This window comes from Alligator sinensis, unplaced genomic scaffold (assembly GCF_000455745.1).
Source record: "Alligator sinensis unplaced genomic scaffold, ASM45574v1 scaffold685_1, whole genome shotgun sequence".
NCBI classification, from domain to species: Eukaryota; Metazoa; Chordata; order Crocodylia; family Alligatoridae; genus Alligator; species Alligator sinensis.
In genome coordinates this window covers 768448-791915 of record NW_005842336.1, presented here as the reverse complement: position 1 = coordinate 791915, position 23468 = coordinate 768448, and the positions used below count along the sequence as shown (strand labels likewise).

General features: G+C 43.0%; 1 protein-coding gene across 1 annotated transcript in view; it reads right to left on the bottom strand.

The window, feature by feature from the left end:
• Nucleotides 1-23468, bottom strand: part of DOCK5 (dedicator of cytokinesis 5) — a 128171-nt gene that overhangs the window by 35249 nt on the left and 69454 nt on the right. The window contains exons 11-26 of the mRNA XM_006028706.3: nt 22634-22706; nt 19174-19316; nt 18203-18328; nt 17412-17536; nt 17107-17205; nt 15636-15708; nt 13507-13610; nt 11673-11865; nt 10292-10389; nt 8580-8669; nt 7331-7431; nt 5411-5545; nt 4125-4236; nt 3015-3085; nt 1888-1994; nt 1-126 (exon numbers count right to left, since the gene is read on the bottom strand). Coding sequence (XP_006028768.1) covers nt 1-126; nt 1888-1994; nt 3015-3085; nt 4125-4236; nt 5411-5545; nt 7331-7431; nt 8580-8669; nt 10292-10389; nt 11673-11865; nt 13507-13610; nt 15636-15708; nt 17107-17205; nt 17412-17536; nt 18203-18328; nt 19174-19316; nt 22634-22706 — 1776 coding nt within the window. The remainder of the gene's footprint in view (nt 127-1887; nt 1995-3014; nt 3086-4124; nt 4237-5410; nt 5546-7330; nt 7432-8579; nt 8670-10291; nt 10390-11672; nt 11866-13506; nt 13611-15635; nt 15709-17106; nt 17206-17411; nt 17537-18202; nt 18329-19173; nt 19317-22633; nt 22707-23468) is intronic.

The following is a 23468-nucleotide window of genomic DNA, read 5'->3' as shown; positions in this document are numbered from 1 at the left end:
GATCCAGCACTTCTAGCATGTTGCTAAGAAGCTGTGCACAGGCTTCATGGTCAGGCTTATTTGACTTGTCATCCAGCTGACCACTTAGCTGATCTATCAGCAGAGGCAGAAGCGCATCTCTGCATTCTGAAAAATGTAACAGGACGATGTCATGTAGACAGTTCTTGGACACTAGAAGTATTAGCCACCACAAGGTAACTTTCTGCTCTTCACTCATTTACTAATATTTAAATCTTGCAACTGATAAATCAACTGAATATGAGCAGGCATATTACAGCTCAAGTTACATCACTTCCAGTTAAATACATTGCAAAAGATCTTTCTCTTTCAACATATACAGTAAAAAGATATGGCTCTTTTTCAATTACAATTTGGGACCCTATGGTGCTATACAGATACAGAATAAAAAAAATCCTTTCCCCAAAGAGCCTGCAATCCAAGTGTAAGGGCTCTGTTATATGTTAATTTTGGGTGGCTCTTGGAGCTCACAACCAAACGGTGGGCAAAATACAGCCCATAGGCTGGATCCAGCCCAGGGAGGGACTTTGTCTGGCCCATGACGGGTCCCATGCTTGCACCTGGCTCTGGTACCATCTGGCCCATGGCATGTCCTACCACCCTTAACCATGCAGTGGGGCTAGGGTGGCTCCATGGCCGGACTCCATTTCCTGGCAGTGGCAGGTCCTTCCAGCTGCCACCAATACTGGCCCTGGAGACCAGTCGGGACCTGTAGGCAGGACCTGAGCACACAGTCCTGGACCTGACCTATGCAAGGGGTGGGGAGGGGGAGGGGAGAGTGGTCAGGGTCCCTGCAGCACCTGCTTTGGACCTTCCAGCCCTGGCCACAATGGAGTACTGGTGGCTGGGCAGAAGTCGCTGCTGAGCACAGGGAAAAGAGCAGGACCTGGCAGCAGGCGCAGCCGCCTTCCCCTCACTACCACCGGGCCCTTCTTAATGTGACTGCCCACAGGGGGCTCGAACTGGTCCAGAGGCGATGCTGGTGATGGCAGCAGCTGTGGGAGGAACCACAGGGCAGCCCCGCACAGGCTCCAGATGGCCACAGCAAGAAGGACCCTGGCAGAGGTGAAGGGAAAGGTGGCCACATCTGATGCCAGGTCCCACTTTTTCCCTGTGCCCAGCAGCAGCTTCTGCCCAGCCACCATGCTGCCTCTGCACCTGGGTCACCAAGGCTGAGGCCAGACAGCAGCTCCAGCTCCTCCTCAGGCTGATCTGCCCCTTCTGAAACTGTCACAGGCCCATGCCAGCTCCCCACCCACATGGCCCTACCTCACACAGGGAGGTTTGGTGAGCTGTTGCACAGGCGAGGGAGGGTGCGGACCTGGCCTGCAACAGCTCCCCAAAAGTCCCTATGTGGCCCATGGAACTAAATAATTGCCCACCCATGTCTTAATCCCTGCACTGTCTGCGCATTAACACCTTTATGTGGCTTAAAGCACTCATCACACAGCTCAAAGTTACACCACTCCAGGGTTGATCTGCATAACTCAGCTCTTGCTCCATTAAGGTGTGGACACTCCCCACAGATGTGCCACACAAGTGGAAGGTGTGACTGCAAGCTAGCACTATGCCAATCAACATTTGTGCAGCTCACAGTGCGACGTGTAACAAGGCCCTAAGACAAGAGACAACTGGTGAACACAGACAAAGACACAGAAGGAAACAATGAGACAAAATTAGTCAACTGCCCAACTGTTGTCAAAGCTTTCTTTTTTCCTTGCAGGTTTAATGGTAATGGAACCTTTTAAGTAGGTATGTGAAAGAGACGGTATCACTGATCACACAGCCAAGAGACAGGCTTGACTGACAGTTGTTCATTTGGAAAGATGCATTCTTTGAAGTACTTGAAGATTTTGATAGGCTACTCACCCGACTGCTTAAACAGATCACTCTCCACTACCTTGGTCATGCAGTTGAGTTTTTGACGAACCAACTGGTTCTCAGGGATACTTTGGATAAACTTGCTGAAGAGAATGCTAGAACCAAAACCACAAAGTAGACAGATGGTCACTATCCGATGCCTCTGACATTGTTCCACCTACTGTTAACACTGCCCTGCACCTGGTTTTTGCTCAGGCAGTTGTGCCACTGTGTTGACACCTGTGATCACACCTGTGAAAATGGTCCTAAGGTAAACTGATACTGACTCTCAGGTTATGTGGTTTCACACAGCTTATTAAAGAACATTCAATAAACTGAACACAGCCCAAGGCAATTAACCTTGTGTTCCAGTATGAGATGCACAAGCTTGTCACAAAATCTTGCCAGTCAGGGCACAGAATCTCTTTGTGCTCCCATGTTTACATACTGTATTTTAAATTCCCGCCTCCACTCCCCTCCTTAAAAAAAAACTCTAAGCAAGCTGAATTTTGCAAAGCTACTCCATAGGGCTGTTGTAACATGAAATACAGCTATTTAGATTGCGAGAGGCATAACCTTCCTAATATCCCCTAGTTAAAGAGAGATGACTCCTTTAAATCCTACCTAGGGTATACCATACATTTGAAATCCTCTCACTTGTATCTGCAGATTATTTGCATGAAAAATCAGGCACGTGGAACTGACAGTACAAGGAACACACTTTATACTGAAGAAAGGAAATCTACAGCACTACACAGTTCTTGAACAAATACATTTTTTCTCTCTCTCACTACCATGTATTCATGGCATGGTATTTGGGAACCTCAGAAATAATGATGAAAAGTTTGTGGAAATTTACAGATTGGATTTTGTCCACATGACTCGGTATCCCTTGAATTCGAGGTTTGGACAAAGCCTCAGAACTCACAGGTAAACTCAGATGGATCCATCCTAATTCCTTTGGATTACCAGTAGAAGACTGTTCTGTGTCTTCCTTTACACCCTTCTAAGAAGCCTCCCAAATTCATGGAGTTGGTGCTTGTAATTAACAGAGTTGTTTATTTTACAAGACTATCTAAAATTCCCCGCAAAAGTTTCACTGTTTTTCATAGGTTTAGATAATGCTTAACAGTCACCTGAGCTCAACAGGGTCGAACACCAACTTGACATCATTTATAATGCTTGGTAAGTACTTCAGAGCTGCACCCTGTAAGGGGGGGGAGGGGGGGGACACAAACAATATACATGTACACATGCAAAAGGAGGCAAATTAGATTAATCCATTCATTCTAAAAAGGTGCAAAGTCACTGTACAGGGCTCACAGCAGCAGTGGCAGATCTGGTTTTACTGAGACCAGATATGCAAACACCTGCAGTATGTTGGCTTGCTATGTCTTTATGCATTCAAAGAGACTCGGCAACCACGTATCTGTAGGGAAAAGCTGATAAGGTGGCAAGTGAAGGCACTTTAGTCAAGCACTCTATTTCTTCTTTCTGGCTATGAACATACTGCTGTATTAGAAACTAGGCCTCCTGAAGCCTAACAAGGAAAATGCCAATAAATTCAACTGGTTTAGTGTCCTGTGCAAGTGACACTATCTTGGGCCCTCATCAATGTTACACCTAAATGTCTCTCAGCAATGCTAGTTTAGGCTTTCCTGCAGGAAAGCTCTCTCCCATTTGCTTTCTTGCTCTGTGCTGCAGTAGGAATGGGGCATCACCACGTAGGCATCAAAGTTTGAATATTAACATCTATAGCACCTCAAATGCTAAACTGAAAGAGCTTTAGAATCAACCTTTCCCACAAACAGTGGAAAGCATTTTGGTACTGTAAACAGGAAAAAAGCCAAGACTTCTGCTACATTGCCCCCACCCAACCAGAAGGCTCTTATTAAAGTTTACGCAGAAAAAACCAAATAAACACACACAGTAAAGCTTCTCATTTTCTCTTTTTCTGTGATATATATTTCCACAGCAGACTGACATCAGCTTGTTCTCCCTATCATTCACAAGCCCGAGTATCCTTCTCCATGCGTTCTGTTATCCTGGCTGTTTGTTAGATTCCCCTACAAAAAGCAGCTGCATTTTAGTGGCAGGCTTTTAGCAAAGGTTGCAGATTTTGCAAAATTTACTTCACTCACATTACTACTAGAGGAGTTTTGGGGAAACTTGAATATTGGCTGCTCAATGCCTTCTGCTCATCAGCATAGACATACACTAGTTTTGAGAACAGGCTCTGCACCAACCTTAATTTTGACAGCCTCCTCTAGCGGCCGGTCCATGAGGATATTGAAAGAGAGGAACAGCTTGCGGATGGCATCATTAAACTCATCCCCATCTTCACTTTTCCCATAAAATCTAAAAAAGCAGCAAGACTGCATTGTTCATATACACAGACTCAGGACAGGGAATGAAACGGTGTCAAAGTGGTTTATGTACATATTATCTTTTTAGTAACTTCTTAAAGTGCTCTTTTACTACGAAAAGTGACTGTAGAAATGGCATTGTGAAGTTCTAGTGCTATGGCATCAACAACCTGCAGTTTACTGGTAGGAGTAACAGATTTGAAAAGATGTGTTTTTCTAACTGACAGCACTTCAGACTCAGCCTGGAATCTAACGGTCAAGTAATATCCTGTCTGTCTACAATAAATCACTAATAATGAGGCTTCTGTATAGTTTACAAATTCTGTTGCTGGTGGTGCTAGAGCCAGATAAGTATCCATCTCATTCTGTGATGGACTAACAAGAGAAAGCAGTACCAAATGGTCTCTTTCCAACTTCTGTAGAGTAGATGAACCTCTGATCAAGGCAATGTAATCTACTCCATGTTAACTGTATAATGCAGAGTTATATCCAGTAGCTGAGTTTACATTTTGACATCTGCTGCAAAGACCTCAACGGGAGGCCTCCCTCATACTTAGCAAACGCTTCCTTTGAATGGATTAATGTAAAAGTTCTCTCTGCCACCAACAAAAAATACTGTGAGTTCTTCTTCAGACTATTTAGAATTATTTGATCTTCAAGAAATGTATTAGAATAAAAAGTACCAAAAATACCTTTAAATGAGGAAGCTGCCTAAACAAGGCAGGCATTTAGAAACAATGACATTTTTGGTCTCTTATCGGCATCAGCATATGCAGCTCAGAATCTCATTTTCACATTAAATGCTTAAGTTGTTTTCATTTATATTTGATCACACTCTCTAGCCACCCAAACAGATGGTTTTACAAGCAGGAATAAAAGACAGAAATAAATATTTCTTGAAAATCTGGGGCTTGATAAGGGGGAATAAAAAAATCTAGAGAGGAATGTTTGCTGATGGTATGAACCAGAAGCAGCTCAACTGACTTCCAATTGTACTAGCTAGGGATGGACCTGCCAATCTTCAGCAGTCTCACGGGTCTCCTGTGCCTGGCTCCATGATCAGACCTGAAGAAGACGGTCTTGGATTCGAAAGCTTGTCTAATTCTATCCAACTACATGGCTGATCTAATAAAAAGATATCTCCCAAGGAAATCCTTGCCTCTCACCTCAGGTAGAGTATTCGTGACTGGACAATGAACCGGAACAGGTACTTCAAAGCTTTTAAAGCAGCGAACAGCAATTCTGTCTTGCTGGAGTCATCTGCGTTTCCTACATAATAGTTCAGTACCTTGGTGAGTTTCCTGTGGGAGGGAAAAGGGGAGAATAAGAACAAGTGTAGTTACAGGAGAAGCTGAACTGGGCATCTCTAACCTACAGAGGAAGTGTGGTCTAGCGCACAGAGCTGGGGACCAGATTCACTTTGGGAGCTTGAGCAAGTCTCTCAGAACCTGATTTTCAAAGTCTTCAGCACCCAGCAGTTGCCAACATCTGGCCTCATCTGCAAGTGCCAAGTCCCTAGCTTTTGGGCCTTTAAAACAAAAAAACAAAACAAAAAAATGTTCCAGAGCATTGAGCACCTACAACTCCTACTGCCTTTAAGACCCCGACAATCCACTACTTCTCAGACTTAGACCCTTTGTCCACGTAGCCATGAATTTATTTGCAGACATAAAAGGATAGCACCTTCCTCACAAGAATACCGGAGTTCCTAGGGTATCAGTAGAAAAGTACTTTGGGAACCCTGGACAGCCAATGCACATGCACGTCAGTGTTATTCACCATCTGGTCCCTGTCCAAGCAGAAGAGTGATGAGAGTGTGGGAGACTAATGTTCAGGCAAGCCCTTCTTCTCTTCATTAAACAAGCTCCAACCATCCAAGGCTCTGTGTGAGTAATCATTGCCTGCACAACAGCTTCTGCGTTTTTCTTCCCCTCCTCTTTGAACTGGCAGGATGAAAGCTGTTACTTCATAAACCCTTTTGGCATACAAGGTGTAGGAAGGACACTATGTAATTCTCCAGTCCACTTGGCATTATGTGTATGTTGTACTGCAGAGCCAAGCTGAAAGCTAGGCCAAGCAACAATAAAGCTGAGAGCGAGCGTGTCCATAAATCAAACATAGAAAGATTTATTTATAGTAGGGAGCAAGAAGGATGATCAATCTCCCACAAGCTAAGTGGAGGGAAAAACAACCCCTCTGCTGAAAGTGATTGTACTGCAAGTTCAGAGAAGGAAAAAACAACTACACAGAGTAATGGGCTTTAGGAGTTTCCTGGTAGCGTGGGGTCCTACCTAGAACTCTCTCCTCTAGGGTGACATCTGACAAAACTTCTCCCATCTGAAAACAGAGATAATGACAGTGATCTGCCTTTCTATCCACAGACGAAAATTGCTATTGGAGGAGCTTAGCTAGTCACATCCATGTATCTGCAGGTCCATAATTTAAAGTGTGTTCTTGCAACTCTGCATAGGTTGTTTAAACATTTATGGGTAATGTCAATGACGTTACATTTTTAAACAACACACAGCTATTTGGTACTTTGTTCTGCTCTGAAACTTCATTAACCTGCTCAAATCTGGGGTGCACTCCATTTTCTGCAACAGTGAAAAATATCAACTTCACTGCTATAACCACCAGGGAGGAGGTATATGTTTCTGCTTCCCTTTCCTACCTTCCCTTCTCACCTCAAATGTGGACAATATGTAGGGAGCATTTCAAACTTACTATCTGCTGCTCAAGTTCCTTTTTTTAAAAGCCAAGGAGAGGGCAATGCTGGCAAGTCCATCAAAGCAAAAGATGGTGGATTGCAGTCGGACAAGTCTCAGTTACTTGACTTGCTGCTTTAAATGGCAGTGTACCATTTTCTACTATTAAAACATTTCAGTAAGATCAGCTTTCTGCGGTAGGTAAGTAAGTGCAATTTTCTTCTACCCTGAAAATAAATGTGAACAGAGTGGGATCACATAGCTATATGTACTCACGTGGTTTGGGTTACTTTTTATTTCTACATCATCTACCCTAACAGAAGTGAGAGGTAACGCCTCTGAGATAGGCTAGCTTGTGGGTTTGTGGTTACTGATACTTACACATATGCCAGGGTAGCACTGAAGTGCTTGTAAATATACGTTTCAAGTACAGGGTTAAAATGCTGGAACTTGATGTCTCCGATCAAAGAAATAATAAATACCTGTCAAAAAGCCAAAAGGAAACAGATGTACTGAAGTGCGTGACCTTCAGCTAACCGTTCTGTAACTCATGTTAACCACATGCCAATTGTTCTGCTGGTTGCTTGCTCTTTACCTTCTCAGTTTTAACATTACAGATGGTATTGTGTAGTTGCTGCTATTAGCTGGAATGAAATCATCTCATCTCTCAGAAATTGACCACTGATAAAAAAAACCATGAAGGTAAACTCAGCTGCTACATAAAGTGGCACTGATATTCTAAGCGGTACTGACACTACATCAGTACAACAATAATGCTACTGCACAAAGTTAGAGAAGAACAGTGCCACTGGATATGCTGATTTCCAAATAATGTTCAAAATTGAGCCTCTGATCACCTGGACCCATTAAAGAGCCACTGTAGTGCTTCTTATCCTTAGCAAAACTAAGTCATGTATAATTGCATTCTGCCCCCCTACATGCCCCTTGCAGTTTCATTTGGGACACAATGATTTTCAGCATCTTTCCTACACTGTTACTGTTTAACGTTGCTTAGCAACATTAAACAGCTGCTTCCTTCTTTCACTGTGCGCCAAAGGAGGGTGCATGTCAAAGGATAAATAACAGTTCCCGACATAGGTTGACTTTTTTTTTTTTTTTTTTTTTTTTAAGTCTGCTGCGTGCTTTACTGCAATCTGCATGTGATAGGCTTGCTCAAGGTAGAGGCATTATTGCAGAAGAGACAGGAATTACACTGGGACTCAGGAGACATGGATTCTATTTCCAGCTGTGCCACAGACCTGCCCTATCACCTTGGAAAAGTCACTTCACTCTCTGTCTTAGTTTGATGGAAAACACTGTTACTTCCCCTCCATTGTAAAATGACTTTTGATTTACCAATATAAACTATAATGTAAAGGTATTATCATTATATCTTATGCAAATATCAATCACTATCCTTCAGCATATTCACTAAATTGGTTATGTTGTTATCTCAGATCCCTACCTCCCAGTGATACTCGAGGAATCTTTGCTAGGATAAATGACAGTTCAGTGTTTTGTTTCATAAAATGAAACACACATCTAGTGGAAACAGCAGGAAACAAAATAATAGTCTGAAAAACTGCCTGAAATAAAGGTACTTTGGGATATACTAACAACAACCACTTACCAGTGCATCAAACACAAGGAAGTCATAGGTTTCATTGTCTGACATCTCCATCATGATGTTGAAAAGTGCATCAAGTGTATCCTGTAAAAACTAGAGAAGGGGGTGGGCAGAGGTTACAGTTGTTGAAATCCTCACAATAATCCACCCTTCTCATCCCTTTTTCCCCTCCAGAAACACATGGAAACAGAAAGGACTGACCAAGTCCAGCATAAGTGTAAAGGTATAAGAACAGAATGAAGGATCAGCAGAACAGGAGAAAGCACTGATGAGTGTACTGGTAAGTGCCTGCCAAACTAGTCCTTCCTAGTTTCAGTCCTTCCAGGAAAGGTCAATAAGGGAAACAGAAGGAGACAAGACTCCCAGAGCACATCCAGACAAGCGCAGATGTGCAGTATGTGGCGCGCCATACTGCACATGCAGGAGTTCCCCATGCTGCTACTTTGCAGTGCAGGGAGTTTCTCTGATCCCAGGAGATCCTGAGGTCAAAAGAACCCATATCTAAAAAGTGGGGTGGCACACTTGGTGGCGGTGCACACCACCCAAAACCAGAGCCTGACCAGCTGAAGCCATGCTCTGGCTGCCAGCCAGGCTTTAGGCATTAGGAGCACAGCAGCTGCAGCTCCTGGAGGCCCTTCAGGACTCCAGGTAAGGCTGCTGGGGCCAGCACAGTTGCCCCAGGCTCCCCTACCCCACTCTGGTGCGTGGCAAGTTACCCAGAGTGCATATGGCATGGGTGTTCCTGAGGTACCAGTAGCAGCAGCACAAGATGTACTGCTGGTACCTGTCCCTGGGAAAATGCACGTTCCCACTCATGGGGATGTACCCCCAGTGTCTAAACACCACACTTGAACCCACATCAGCTCAGACATACCTTTTCTTTCTTTCCATTCCATGTCTTGTTATTTGGCACATCATATAAGCATGTGAGTAGTTGGCTATGCCTAGGGGCTTGAGATCACACGTAATTTTTGCCTATGTGCAACCACTGATTGCAGTGGAGCAAGTCAGTTTCACGCAGTGTGCCAAGGGATCAGTCCCATAACAACACGCTTGTCAAGTATAACACTCCTTTGGCAATCAACATGGGGCCTGGCTTTTCACAAACATGCACCATTTTCTTAAGTCACTCAGCAACTCAGGCAATAGATTGTTTGCAAAATGCAAGTGATCAGAAAGGCAGATTATCCTAAACCTAGTGAAGGTCCCAAATACAAGATTTTAATTTTCCTGGAAATTCCAGCTTTCCACAGCTTCAGACATATTCCTCAAGCCATTTAAGCTATAAACGTTTTGGAGAACTGGCACTCTTTCTAATGCATGCATTCATCGCCAAGCAAAAACAAGAGTCCTTCAACCATAACTGGGACCCCCTTAATGCTATATAAATAAATACAGGATTTTCCTGTATTTTATATTCTGCAAGAATGTAAAAAATTTGCACGATAGCCCCAATCCTGCAAACACTTGTGTTGGCTTAATTTTAACCAGGAGAGTATTCCACTAGGATAAACAATTTGGGGTGGGAACCAGTTTTTGGGTTTTTTTGGTTATGACCTTGTACAGTTGCTGGCACAGTGGGGTTCTGGCTCCACAGCAAAAAACAAACAAACAGTAATTTGAGATTAAAGTTAAGCATGCGTGTAAGCGTTCGGTGGGGGTTGGGACCCGAGTCTCTATTCACAGACAAAAACTTGCAGATAAGATGCTTGTACCTTTACAATTTCTCCTCCTTCTACCTCCATCAGCTTCTTAAGGTTGCATGCTATGTTCCGAGAGTTAGAACGCCAGTTCAGCAAACCCAGCAAATCAACTATTAAGGACACAACATAAAAAAAAGACAGATTACCCAAAGAAAGGAAAAAAACTAGCTGATTTCCATTAAGGGCTGCAGAGCAATGAGGAAGTGGTATTAGTGCTTATTTTTAGAAACATCTTGTTAAAAAAAAAAATCATCATCATCATCACACTGCAATGTAAAGAACATTGCCTTTAAATGGCTTTTTTTTTTTTGCCTTTGCCAGAGTTAACCTTGCAATTAAAGGCAAACTTGGGTATGATTTTATATCTTATGACACCCAATAGGTTGCTTTGCATGCTCTTACTTAGAAGATATCCTCAAGCTGGGAAATCCATCATACTGTATTGCTTTTGCTGAGAAATGTACTTGTGTTTACTTCAGAACACTCTTGGGAATATTTCTTCAAGCTACAAGTTTTAAGCCTCTTGTATACAGTAAGTTAAACTGTAGACTGTTTATCATGCCTTTGAACTATCCAAAAACAATAAAAAAAACAGCGGTCAAGTTATTCAAAGCAGTTTAGGAGATCCAGACACATTATCCTCCATTCAAGTTAATGGAAGACGCATCTAAAAATCACCTTAATTGCTCAGGTAACTTCTCACTAAACATGATTGCTGCCTTTGAATGGAGGAACATGTGCATAATAAACAATCCTGACAAAGAATGACAAATTCAAAGGTGAGTCCCAGTGAAACTGGGGCTAATGTAACTTACACTTGCTCCCCCACCCACTGAGTACGACTCCTTCTAGATGTATATAGGTTGTCTTAATTTATTTGCTCTCACAATCTCTTATCAACACATTTACTCACCTACACAGATCACTCACCACTTCTGAATTTGGACTTGTTGCAACTAAATTAAAAGGGAGCATAACGTGTGCGACAAACAAAGCATCTCCATTTCCTTCATTCTTAACAGAAGTGTGCACAAAGGCATAGGTGAAAGTACTCCATTAAGGGCATGTCTACACTGTAACTCAAAAGGAACACCTGCTGCAAATCCAGACAAGACCTAGTTTAGGTACTGAGAATAGTTAAGCCCCAGCACTAGGGGCTTCTCCTAGTCTGGGGTGGGTTTATAGTTAGTGCTGCTGCCTTTTCACTGCCAATTGGTACCCAAGCCAGCTAGAGTAAATCTAGTACAGTTATGCCTATGTCTGCACCAACAGCAGCTCCTAACTGCAGTGCCATTGTTCCTTTCATTAGCACAGGGAAAAGACCTAGACACCTTGCAGATAATTCTCGCACCACAGCCTGAAGCTTCCATCCCATTGCCAATGCCAGACCTACCCTTCTGGGTCAGTTTAGTAGAGCAGATCAGGGTGGCAATCTGGAAGCTGTCTTTTGTGCTCTCTTTACTGGGTGTGAAGCTGGCTAAATGGTGTAGGTTTTTGCCTGGGGGGCCATCCTTCTCTTCCATCTCCCCTTTTGTGCCAGGAAGAGTTAAGTAGAATTTAGCATCTTCTATTTTCTTGTTATCACCCTGTTGGTTGAACACAGATGGAGAAGTCACTTACAAGTATTGTTACAAACATTCACACAGAAGGCACAAGCACTTTCCAGCACTTTTTGGTAACTGAATCTCCAAATCTGAATCGAATCAGAGGACCCTTTAATCTCCCTGAATTGAATTGGAACCCTACGAATCGATTCGGAGAGATTTGGTGATTCGGATATAGACACAGCTTTAAGTGTTTTTTCTCCATACTTCTAGGTATCAGAGGGCTTGCGAGTGCTGTGATGCTAGGGCACATGGAGTATCCCACAGAAGCGCGAAGGGCTCCCCAGCCCGCTCAGCAGCAGACCCAGAAGTGGACCAGAAGTGGTCCACTTCTGGGTCCGCTGGAGAGTGCACAGGGCCCCCCCCACACCCTCCCTAACCCCCGGCTCGGCAGACATGCTAGGCACAAGTGTGTATATAGACTACTTTACCATAGTACCTGAATGCCTAAAGTTTTTTTATACAGTTATTCTCACAATACAAAGTAGAAAAGTGCTATTATCCCCTTTTTACAGATGGTAATTGAAGTACAGACAGAGGGCCAGATTCACAGGCCCTATCCACTTTTTGTATTAACAGTTTTTCAGGGTCTTGAGCAGGGTGGTACTTTTAGGTACTTACCTAAAAGGTGGAATAGAATCTGGCCTAAAGCAGCCTGACCAAGGTTACGTAGGAAGTAGGCGATAGAACAGGAACTTAAACCAAAAGCCTACCAAGACCTGTTTGTGCCCTAACTACTGGACCAAACTCCCTCTTAGCCTATGTTATTTCATATCTAGATATTTTTATGAATATATAAACAGCTATCACTGAACAGTCCAATACCTCATCTCTATCAGTGGTCGGTACCAGATGTTTCAGATAAAGACGTAGGATCCCCCAAATGGAATCAAACTTGTGTTTATGGGAAACCTTCTTCTCAATAAATATTTGATGTGACTTTGTTTATGCCCTGATGCATGAATTTATATTTTGTATAAATGTTAAGTCTAACATTACTGTGTATGTTAAACATGGCAGTAATGCAATCTATGTATATGCTGTAGTGTAGGCAATTAAAAAAAAAAAAAAAGCTAACAACATCCTAGTAATGGGCGATTTCACTCTGAGTTGCCCTTAAATTTTTGCTGCAGGGTAGGAAGAGACTTCTATTTTTGTTGCATATTATGTAGTGTTTGGATTATAGAGGTTCTATTATCATTCAAATACCTCTGTGGCTCATTAGAGATGGAAAATAACCCTATGCACTACAGTGACCAAAATCCTGCATCTCTCCTTATCAGAAAATAAAGGGAATAAAGGAAGAGAGAGTGACCCTATGCCCATTTCTGATTAGGTTACCATTAAGTATGGAAGTAAAATGTGTATACAAGAACATACATATCAGACCTGCCCCAAATTGATCAGCTATCCAGTGCAATCTAATTTAATGGTGATATATCATGACCATAAATTCCTGTTTCACCGACTCTCAGGCTCTGGCTGTTAAGAGGTTGATAGGGATCTTTGTGTTGATGAACAAGGTAGGGCTTGTGTTGCCAGGAGACATTTGGCTAGAAAAGAGGTTCCTACTGGTTAAACCAGCATCAGAGTAGCAAAACCTCAGGGCTTTTTCCAAACTACCTTGTAAATGACTAAATTGTGTCTGCCATCCTGCAGTGTTGTTCCATTTTCATTCATCAGCTTCACAAAGGCCATCCCAAAAGCTCTCTCAGATTTATCCCTGGCTGCAAAGAGAAAGAAGAAAATTTCAGTTGGAGCAGCCTTATCTGTCTCCCTGATCTAAACCAGCATGCAACTCCCTTGCTGCCAAATTCAACAGATAATAAACAGGCAAGGCTCTTCGAGTAAATGTGATATCTTTTATTAGACCAACTGAGTAGCTGGAAAAGAGTTCTTTGCAACCTTTTGGGCACAAGCACCTCTGCTGTTATTCTGAGATCTCCAAGGGAGGAAAGAAGCCAAAAGAGTGACAGGAGGTCAGTGAAAATGTAAATAGGTGGAAGTTTGGAAAACAATGGGTAGAGTGGGGAGGGGAAGGGGTGAAGGAATGAAAAAGATAAGTATGGGAAACAGTATTGAGTTCTCCAAGGCAGAAAAGAGGCAGTCTCTGTACAAGTAAATAGGTGGAAGTTAGGAAAACAAGGGGTAGAGAAGGATGGGTGGAGGAGCGGGAAGGGGGGAAATGTGTAAGTGTTAAGTTCAGGCAGGTACCTGGTGAATCAGATGTCAGGCAGGTTGTCATGCATCATAAATCCAATGCCTAGATCAAGTCCATGATTTTTTGTATCCAGTAGATTTATGAAGTGAAGTTTGTAGGTTCATCTACAAAAGGTATTTTGTAGGTTCCCAAAGGATTAGGATTGAGAGATCAGAGAGGGAGTGACTGTTTTGTGAGAAGTGTGCACCCACAGGTAAAAGATAATCACGTCTACCCAAAGAACCTTGCCTGCCTATGTCCTTAGACCAACACAGCTACAACCAACACCCCTGCACAGATAATATAATGAAGCCTCACTTGGTACTGAGGAACAATGCAAGAACCATCACCCGTCTGAAAAGCTTTGTTTCATGTCACTACATCTCAAGGCAGCTCAGACAGTATTTACAGTAAGATAAAAAGGTTCTTTTCTCATGCTTCATTTTACCTGAATTTTCAGTGAGTACATAATAGAAAAAAAATGCACCTAAATAGACACGCACAACTACCTATGGATTTTTTTAATCTGAAATTTTCCACTTGGCTATTCAACTGCCAGTTAATAAGGACTTTAAATATTAATTTACTTATTATATATTGCAGCAGATACAAGGAGCACCATTTATGGGCCAGCTTCCCATCTGGCTAGGTGTTGTACCAACAGAGCTGATACAGTCTGTGCCCCAAGGAAGTTATAACAATCTGCATGCACCTGCAATAAAACCAAGTGCAAATGCATTCATTTCTGAACTCATACTGCTGTCTTTTGAGAGGCCAGCTCCAAAATCGCACATTTAACTGCATGGCTTTCTCTCACATGGGCACTCACCAGATTGGCACTCTCAGTTTATTAAGAAATCCTGTGAACTCAGATCAATGAGACTTCTAACTACTAAAACTGTCTTTTTAGCCTCTTGTGAACTTGATCTAAAAGCCCACATCAAAATCACAAAAATAAGAGTCACGGCACATTTCTACATCATAGAGGACTTAAAAAAAAAAATCAACAAAGGCCAAAACCAAGCAATAGCTCAGCTCTTCAGAAAGCAACACACCACCACAAGCCTACTCCCATTCAGACAGCCAAATAGGAAGTAAACCTTCTTAAGGCCTTGGAAGATTCAGAATTTCTCCCTATTTGCATGTGTCATTTCCATTGCCCACTTCTATTCATTAACTGGAAATGCTGAGAAATCCCAAAAAGGCAAAAATTGTGTGTCCTGTACCCCCCAAACAAGAACAGAAGCTGAACTAATACTTTTGGGAAGACAATTTTCCCATGTCTTCCCAAGAGTATTAGTCCAGTTCTGCTTAGCCAGAAGAGCTGACACTTCTCTTTAAAACAGGAAAAAAAAGAATCCATTTTCCATGCCTGTCAGCACTAATCCAAACTCAGAACCAGAACTCTTCTTCATCAGAAAACAGTTAGGTGGAAGACTGGATCCAGATCTGGGGCTCCATCTTTGCAGGATACTCAGAAACACAGCTGGGGTCCAGAGTCTGTTATCTACAGAGGAAAAATCCCTAACTGGTACTGACTTCAAATACTTACATTCCTGTGATGATCGGTGACGGAAAGTAAATCTCAAATGACAACGACTGACCTCTTCAATTGCAATGGACACCTGCATATTAGAAAACAAGAAGTCAGACAGCAGTAATAATCATCATCATTATTCTTATTATAATGGTATACTGGTGCCATTGTAATAATGGTACAACAACACTACTACTACTATTTGGACTTCTGTTGCAATTCACTACAGGAGTACAAAATATTTGATCAACCCTCAATGAAGCAAACCTCACACCTCAAGTTTGCATATCCATTTTGTAAGTGGTGCACCTAACGGCTAGGAAAAAAGGAAATGCCTTTCCCAGCGTACTACTTCAAGGACAAAACAGAACCTGGCAGTTTTCTTCTGCTATAAATCTGAAAAATTAATCCCATTCTACCTAAGATTTTCAAAGTATCACTAGGAGTCAGGCTTGTAAATTCACTGAAACAAAAAGAATTTGAGCACTTAACTCTTATATGCCCTTCAGGCATTCCTCATCTCAGTCTTTGAAGAAGTTTGCTTATAATGTTCTTCAATGAATCTAAATGCAATGTAAGTACTCTGCCTCCTCTGTGTACATGTATTTGTAATTTATATTTCTGGGAAAGCTCTTCTCACATGCACTGTCTGTTCTCCTGATTTTTGCTGAAATTCCAAGTAGCCAGTTGTCTTGTTAGGCCATAATGCTGAGCCCCAGGAAGATCATTAATTTAATCCTTCAGCTGTCCCAGAGACGCACAGAAAGTGTATGGATATTTTTAGGACCATGCATCAAATACAGAAAAAAACTTCTCTTTTAGCAAACAGTCCTGACAGATTAAATCGTTACATCAAACAACTCAGTCCCCTCCAGAGCAATATAGGGTGCATCTACACATGCCATTAAGGTGACACGATAAACTCTGGTGCTGTTCGCTCCAGAGTCAGATGCTCTCGGGCACAGCATCTACACGTACACCTGGGACCACAGCAATTTGAGCCAGGGCAGAGCAGCCCTAGGCTGACAGAAGGTCCAGGGGGTCAGTCCCAGACAGCAGTGCTGAGCAGTGGAGAGGCTGGCTGAGACACAAGGGTGCTGAAGTGCAAGGTTAGGTGGCTGGCATCCCCCACATTAGCACCCTCATGCCCCAGCCAGCCCCAGTCACCACCTACAGGTGCGTTTCGGCAGAGTTAAGTACTCCACCATAAGATAGTACTATCCTTGACAGTACTATCTTACAGAGGAGTTAAGTAATTTATTGCGCCCTAATACTGGCACAACGTGTAAATGGTGATACTTTACTGCAGAGCTATTTAGTCAACTCTGCAGTAAAGCATACATGTAGGTATGCTTGTACTATGGGTACACTATGTTACCCATAGTGTAACACGTGGCTAGTTAAGTGTTCCATCTGATTCAGTATTTCTCAATCAATCACACTTGGTAAGTGAAGAGGAAAGGAACAACAACAAAAAAAGTCTTACCTTCACTGTTTCATACCAACAAGGCTGCTTCACTTGATAATAAATAACAGACTTGTATTCAGAGATACCTTCATAACCAGCACCAGGATGGATAGCTTTCTTTGGACAAAAAGACATGAGGAACAGAAGAACAAAGTCAACTGAAGCTAAGGAAAAATATTTTCTCGATGTTTGACTCAATAATCATGCAGTCCTTGCAAATTAGAACTCTGTAAGGGTTTCCCCAGATAGAAAAAACTTTTGGCAACAGCCCATCAGATGCATAAAGCAACATTACTGACATCCATCCAAGAAATCTTTCATACCTCTAAGAGATTGCCCTCTTCATCATGTACAGACATGGTGACCTCTACATTCTTGGGAGTCTTCTTTTTCCCTTTGTCAAACTCCCCCTGCACTAGCGTGACGTAGATATCATTTCGAACGTCTCCTGAAACAATAAAAGCCCCTTGTTGAGTCATCTTTCCAGAAGAGTTAATTGGGGAGTTAACGTTAGGGAGTTAATTCACACCCTAACGTTACATTTTATCCTGTTACTCTTCTCCCTTTTACATCTCTGACTGATCCCTGTAGATCAACAGTATTTTAGATTGAACTATTGATTTCATCTTCATATGAAGTTATGGCCAGCCAATAATCCTTCTGAGCATGTTTTCCATTTAATGCATGTCGTCATTAATGCAACAAACTGTGCCACAACCAAGGTTTTTACTTTTTGTATTTGCGTTCTATGTGAATTCTTCTCTACGAGAATTAAATGCATTGCATACACTAAATAATTATTAAAAAACCCATCTTTTTGGACTAAATGCAAGTTTTCTTACAAAACAATCCTCCTTGCTGACATTTTTCAGTCTCTCTTAAGTAACTAAAAATTTAAAGTTCTCACTTATTTGATAAAACCCCCAGAAAATCTACTGAAAATTAAAACCTTTCAATTTTCTTTAAAAAGTGTTTAGAGGAAAATAAAACACATTTTTCAGTTGAAGCAGTTAATAGCAGATATACTGTGGATACATCCATGCCCTGTGTCATCTTACGACCTTTAGTAGTATGATAAATTGTAGTTTAAGATGATGAAATTTAAGGCACTTACCAGGCAGAATAATCTCAGGGAATCCCATTTTACGAGCCACTGCTGTTGATCTGTCCACAAGATGCGAAAAATCCTTCTGAACCTGGGCTAAATCACCAGGCAGCAGCTTCAAAGAAACCCAGAGGCCTAAGACAAAATACAGCATGGAACAACTGTTAACTTGAACATGGGTAATATCTGTGGTATCGTAATTATTTCTGGGCCTTAACAAGAAAAAAAAGTAATAACTATTTTCTTGTCTGATCTGAATACTAAAATGTCACAAACATAGAAAAAACCCACATACTGACATCACCTATATTCCAACATTTGCTCATGGGGAATGGGATTTTATTCTGGAAAAAAAAAAAACCACCCAAAAAACAAAACAAACAAAACAAACAAACAAGCCCAATGAAACTAAATGAAGCAATTCACTAAGGGTGGGAGAATCCAAAGCAAACTGTTTCAGACACACCAGATATCTTAGGAAAAACCAGGGTAAGGAGATACGGATATAGGGAAAAGGTAAGCTATTGCATTCATTTAAAGTATTTTAAATACATACAACTTTACTCACATTTTGAAAAAAAATTAGGCTGGTCACAAACAAATTTAGTCAGAAGGTAACAAGGGAATAAAGTGCCTTCTGTTGAAATTCTGCCCAAGTAAAAACTGAGTAAATGCAGAGTAAGTTTAACCCTCTGGTGAATGTGCATTACACAACCTCTGTGCCTTACAAGATGCAAGTGCTGCAGTGACAGCAAGGGAGTTAGGGCTCTAATGGCAGCAGCTCATGTTTTTCCATTGTGGAGGTCTCCTGTGGTTACCAGAATAGCACATCAGGATCTCAGGGTCTGGCTTCATGGAGCTAGCATACTCCAACAACCTTGATCGCTGGACTTTGCCACATAATTTATTTCCTTTTTCAGTGAAGTGGCTGCCTCCCCAGCCCCACATTTTTATAGTGACCTCTGGTATGACTTACATACCTTGCCCTTTATGATTCACTTCCTTTGCAGCAATGACTTTATTGAAGACTGAAGTGAGAGGCTCATTCTCTCCAATCACATGGGAAGTTATTAGAGGGGACATGATTAGTTGTCGCTGTCTGATGTATGTTTCCATGGCAATTCTGAGGAGCAGAACAACAGAGGTAGGGATACAGGCAGAATGAACATCAAAGTACAAACTTTACCCAGGCAGTGAGAGACAAGGCTTCTTTTTTTCTTTTTAGGGTAAGAAGAAAAAAAAAAAAGCAGCTTTCATTGGGGTATTTTTTTTCCTGCCTCATTAGTCAGACAGAGGAGAAATCCACCTCTCTGCACCAGGACAAGGGCATGGCATCACTTAAATCCAATTTAATTCTTTGAGTTACATGGTATTTCCATGGTGCATAAGCTCAGAGAAAGGCATTCAGGATCTGATCTTGAGACTATCTTCAATGTCAGTGGTTTCAGATCAGACTCACAGTTTAAATTTACCTCTCACATAACTCCACTGACTTAAATTAAAGGGATGTAGAGTGGCACTACATTGGTTTTAACAAGACCTCAGCACAGAAGCCTAGGTGATCTCCGCAGAGAACTCCACCTCCGATCCTAGGTGAAGTTTGGATCTCCAACCAGAGACTTATCTACAATAAACCAGAGCACAGACTCTTCTTCCCCAGCACTGTCCCCTGATTTTGGAAGGGTCTGGATTTGGCTCCAGATGCTATAACACAAGCCAATCCCTAATTACAAGTTCTTTAGAGGGAAGAGCAACAAAAATGGTGGTAGCCAACATTATTATGCAAAGGCATAACACTCTGTTGTACAGCTTTTTAGTCATATAAACAGTCTCTGAAAGGAAGAAAAAAATATCCACTGGAAGTCCTTTGTAATGACATACTGGCTGTTCCAAATGAAGTGCTATATTTAGGACTGTAATAATACAGCTCAGCTTACCCAAACAAGTGCCATTTTAATTACTAATGTACTGAAAAAGTTAACAGTTCAAACAAAGATCCAGCAGAATGTAGTAGTCTAACTCACATTACAGAAACACAGGAGCTTAGCTCTCCTCTCTGAACCAGAATACTCAACCATTAACCAGGAACTGTTTCATCACTGAAATTGAAGTCTCCTTGACTGTGGTGTAGTAGGAACTACGGGTCACAGACAGCTGAGGCACTAAATGATGCCAAGAGGTCAAGGCAAGAGATATTCAACAGGACTTGTACACCTAATCACTCAGGGCACGTCCAGACAAGCGCAGACGTTTGGTTCCCCGGGGACAAGTGGCAGCAGCACACCTTGCGCTTGTTATTTGTCCTCGGGGAATGCCCATGCCACGTCCGCTTTGGCACATGGCAAGTTACCCCAGGGACAGTAGGAGGGGCTGGGGTCAGCACTGTGCTGGCCTCAGCAGCCTTGCCTGCGAGCCTCCCAGGTGTCCCGGCGAGCCCCCCGGGGCTGCAGCCATGGTGATCCTGGCGGGCGGAGGCCTGGCCGGCAGCCACAGCGCAGCTCCAGGTAGCCTGGCTCAGCTTTTCATCAGCACGCGCTGCCCGAGCATGCGCTTCTGTTCCCCCCCCACCGCGGGTTTTTTTGATTCCAGATATCCTAAGATTTTCAGGGGTCAAAAAAAAGGGATATCCAGGGGTCAAAAAAAACCCACAGATGACCCCCCCACAAAAAAAATACTGGAGCAGCGCACACCTGCGGTGTGGAGAACACCTCACTGTGCAGCATGTGGCGATGCAGACATGTTTGAGGTGCAACATGCCACTGTGGCAGGGCACCTTTGGGTGCCGGTCACTTTAAGAGCAGAGGCAGACAGCTAGCAGGTGCCTGATGAGGGCAGACATTTTGAACACAAAGCATATAAAGGCTGCAGTTTGCTGCGGCCAAGGAAGGCAGCAACATTGCCTAGCTGAGCTGCAGAAGGAACAACCTTGGAGGTAAGGGCAGGAGCTTATGGGGATGGTATGGAGGCTCCTGGTCCTAGGCATGACTTAGAACTGCACCCTGCCAGGGAAGGGTGGCCTGGTGGCGCAGGAGTCCCCAGGAAATGCCAGGCCAGTGACTTCCCTGGTGAAAGGCAAGGAGAGGCGCCTGAACCCCAGTCCCCATCTTCAGGGGGGCTTTGGAGGCAGCTGGGAAAGTAGTGGGGGCCACATATGCCCACATATAGGCACCTGAGCCCAGCAGCGATGCAGATCCCGGAGAGCCCAGAGGGGGTTGTATGGAGAGTACTGGGAGGCCCTGCACAGAGTAGGGGTGATGTGTGAGTAGGCCTGAAGGACAGCCCAAGGGGTATACTGAGTAGGGTCAAATGAGAGTAAACTTGAAGGACAGTGCAAGGGCCAGCTCTATGAGAAATTGTGCCCAGTGAGAGGCTTGGGGCAGAATTAAACCAGGGTTTGGCACAAGGCTGGACCACGTAGAGTAGGGGAACTCACAGGAACCGAAGGACTACATGGCAAGGCCAGTATGTGAATAGCAAAGCCTGATGGCCCAAGAGGGGCCACTCAAGGAGGAGCAGGGCAGAGGAGTGTGGCCCAGTAATGGGCAGTATGCCAGAGGCCCCGGTAAGAGAGGGGCGGAGTGGAAGAGGCCTCCTGTGAGAGGGGAGATGGTATGAATATATGTGTGTGTGTGTGTGTGTGTGTGTGTGTGTGTGTGTGTGTGTGTGTGTGTGTGTGCGCGCGCGCGCGCGCACACGCACGGAGCCCAACTTTGGACTCAGTTTGCTCCAGTCTCAGACTGGGAGTAATATTAATCTGGATGCCATCTGTGAGGCATGGGCTGCAGTACAGGGAAGGTTGGAGCTGCAGATAGCGCCCCCTGGCATCGGGGAAGTAATGGGCAGTCTCCCGCACGTACCATCCGTATATGGGAACAACAAAGCCGTGGCAGGAGAGACTGGGCCCACAGAAACAGGTGGGTGGGCCGACATGAGCTTGCCCTGTTACAGCCACACTCATCTGGATGCACCCTTAGATGCTTTTGGAATTCCCAAACTTAACATCCATGGAGAGCAGATTACATGTCCTATTTTCACAGTCTCAACAGGGCCACACACACTAACTTGCACTGTACTCTCCCTATTTACCTTAACTGGATAATGGCCAAATCTCTCTCTCTCTCTGGTATTTCAGGTTACGGAGTCTAACTACTCTAGTCTAAGTGCCCAAGACTCCATAAGTCATCTCCCAACTTTACTGGTTATGAGTTAGTCCATCATTCAGTTTTAAGATCCACAAACCACAGCAATGAGATGATCCTAAGAATGTACAAGTCAGGACCTTGCACCAAACTTTTGGCTTCAATGACTTAAGAAATGTGTTCATCCAAAAAAGGTTGATCACTACAATTAACCAACCTATCTGTACAAATCTTTCCAACATATAGCAAGGCATCCACAGACATTCCCATTCTGAAAGCCACACTAGAGTCCAGTACTTACTGTTGAAAGGGAATAAAATGCTGCTTTTCTTCATCATCTACTTTCCCATGTATGATATCAGTAATGTCCATTACTACAATAAGACAGTTTAAACAAATATTATTTTATATACCCAACAGCTTACTTTTGAGGGATAGTGCATGCATACATGTATCCCTCGTCCAAGTTATGGACAAGTTGACAAAAGTTGATCATTCTGATTCAGTTCCACTAGTAATAGCAATATTCAGAGACATACCAGAGCAACGTCACTGGAGTTTTTTAGCCTTAGTGAAGTGTGATTAACGTAGCACTGAAAGTACCAGAGCACTTCATGCCAACATTGCTACTATTGATGAAGCATGATTGAGCAACTGCAATGGTGAAAAAAATGTACACCAGTTGGGAAGTTTGGCCAAAAAGTCCCCAGGAGCTTTGTACATTTCTTGTTGATCACTTACAGAAAACTTTCTGCTTCCCAAAACCAAGGAGAGGCAAAAAAACAACCAAAAAACCCCAACCCTACCCTCAAACTCTCTTCCTAAGCATATAATTCTCAACACTCATTCAGCATGTGAATATGCATCTATCTGCATTAACCTGAATGGTTTACACTGTCCCAGCCCTTAAAGCTATCGTTCTCGTATGTGGTAGCACAGATGCTGCACATGACTTTAACCAGGATTTTTCTTTCCTACATACAATAATTCAGTCTACAGCAGCACATAACCATTTTCTCCTTCATAAACAGGTGGGATTTACGTGCAGCAGATCAAGGCAAAGAAGCTGCATCCTGATTTCAAGTGCTGTTTGCTTCAAGATTTATCTTTTCTGTGGGTGTTTAGAGACATGCTTC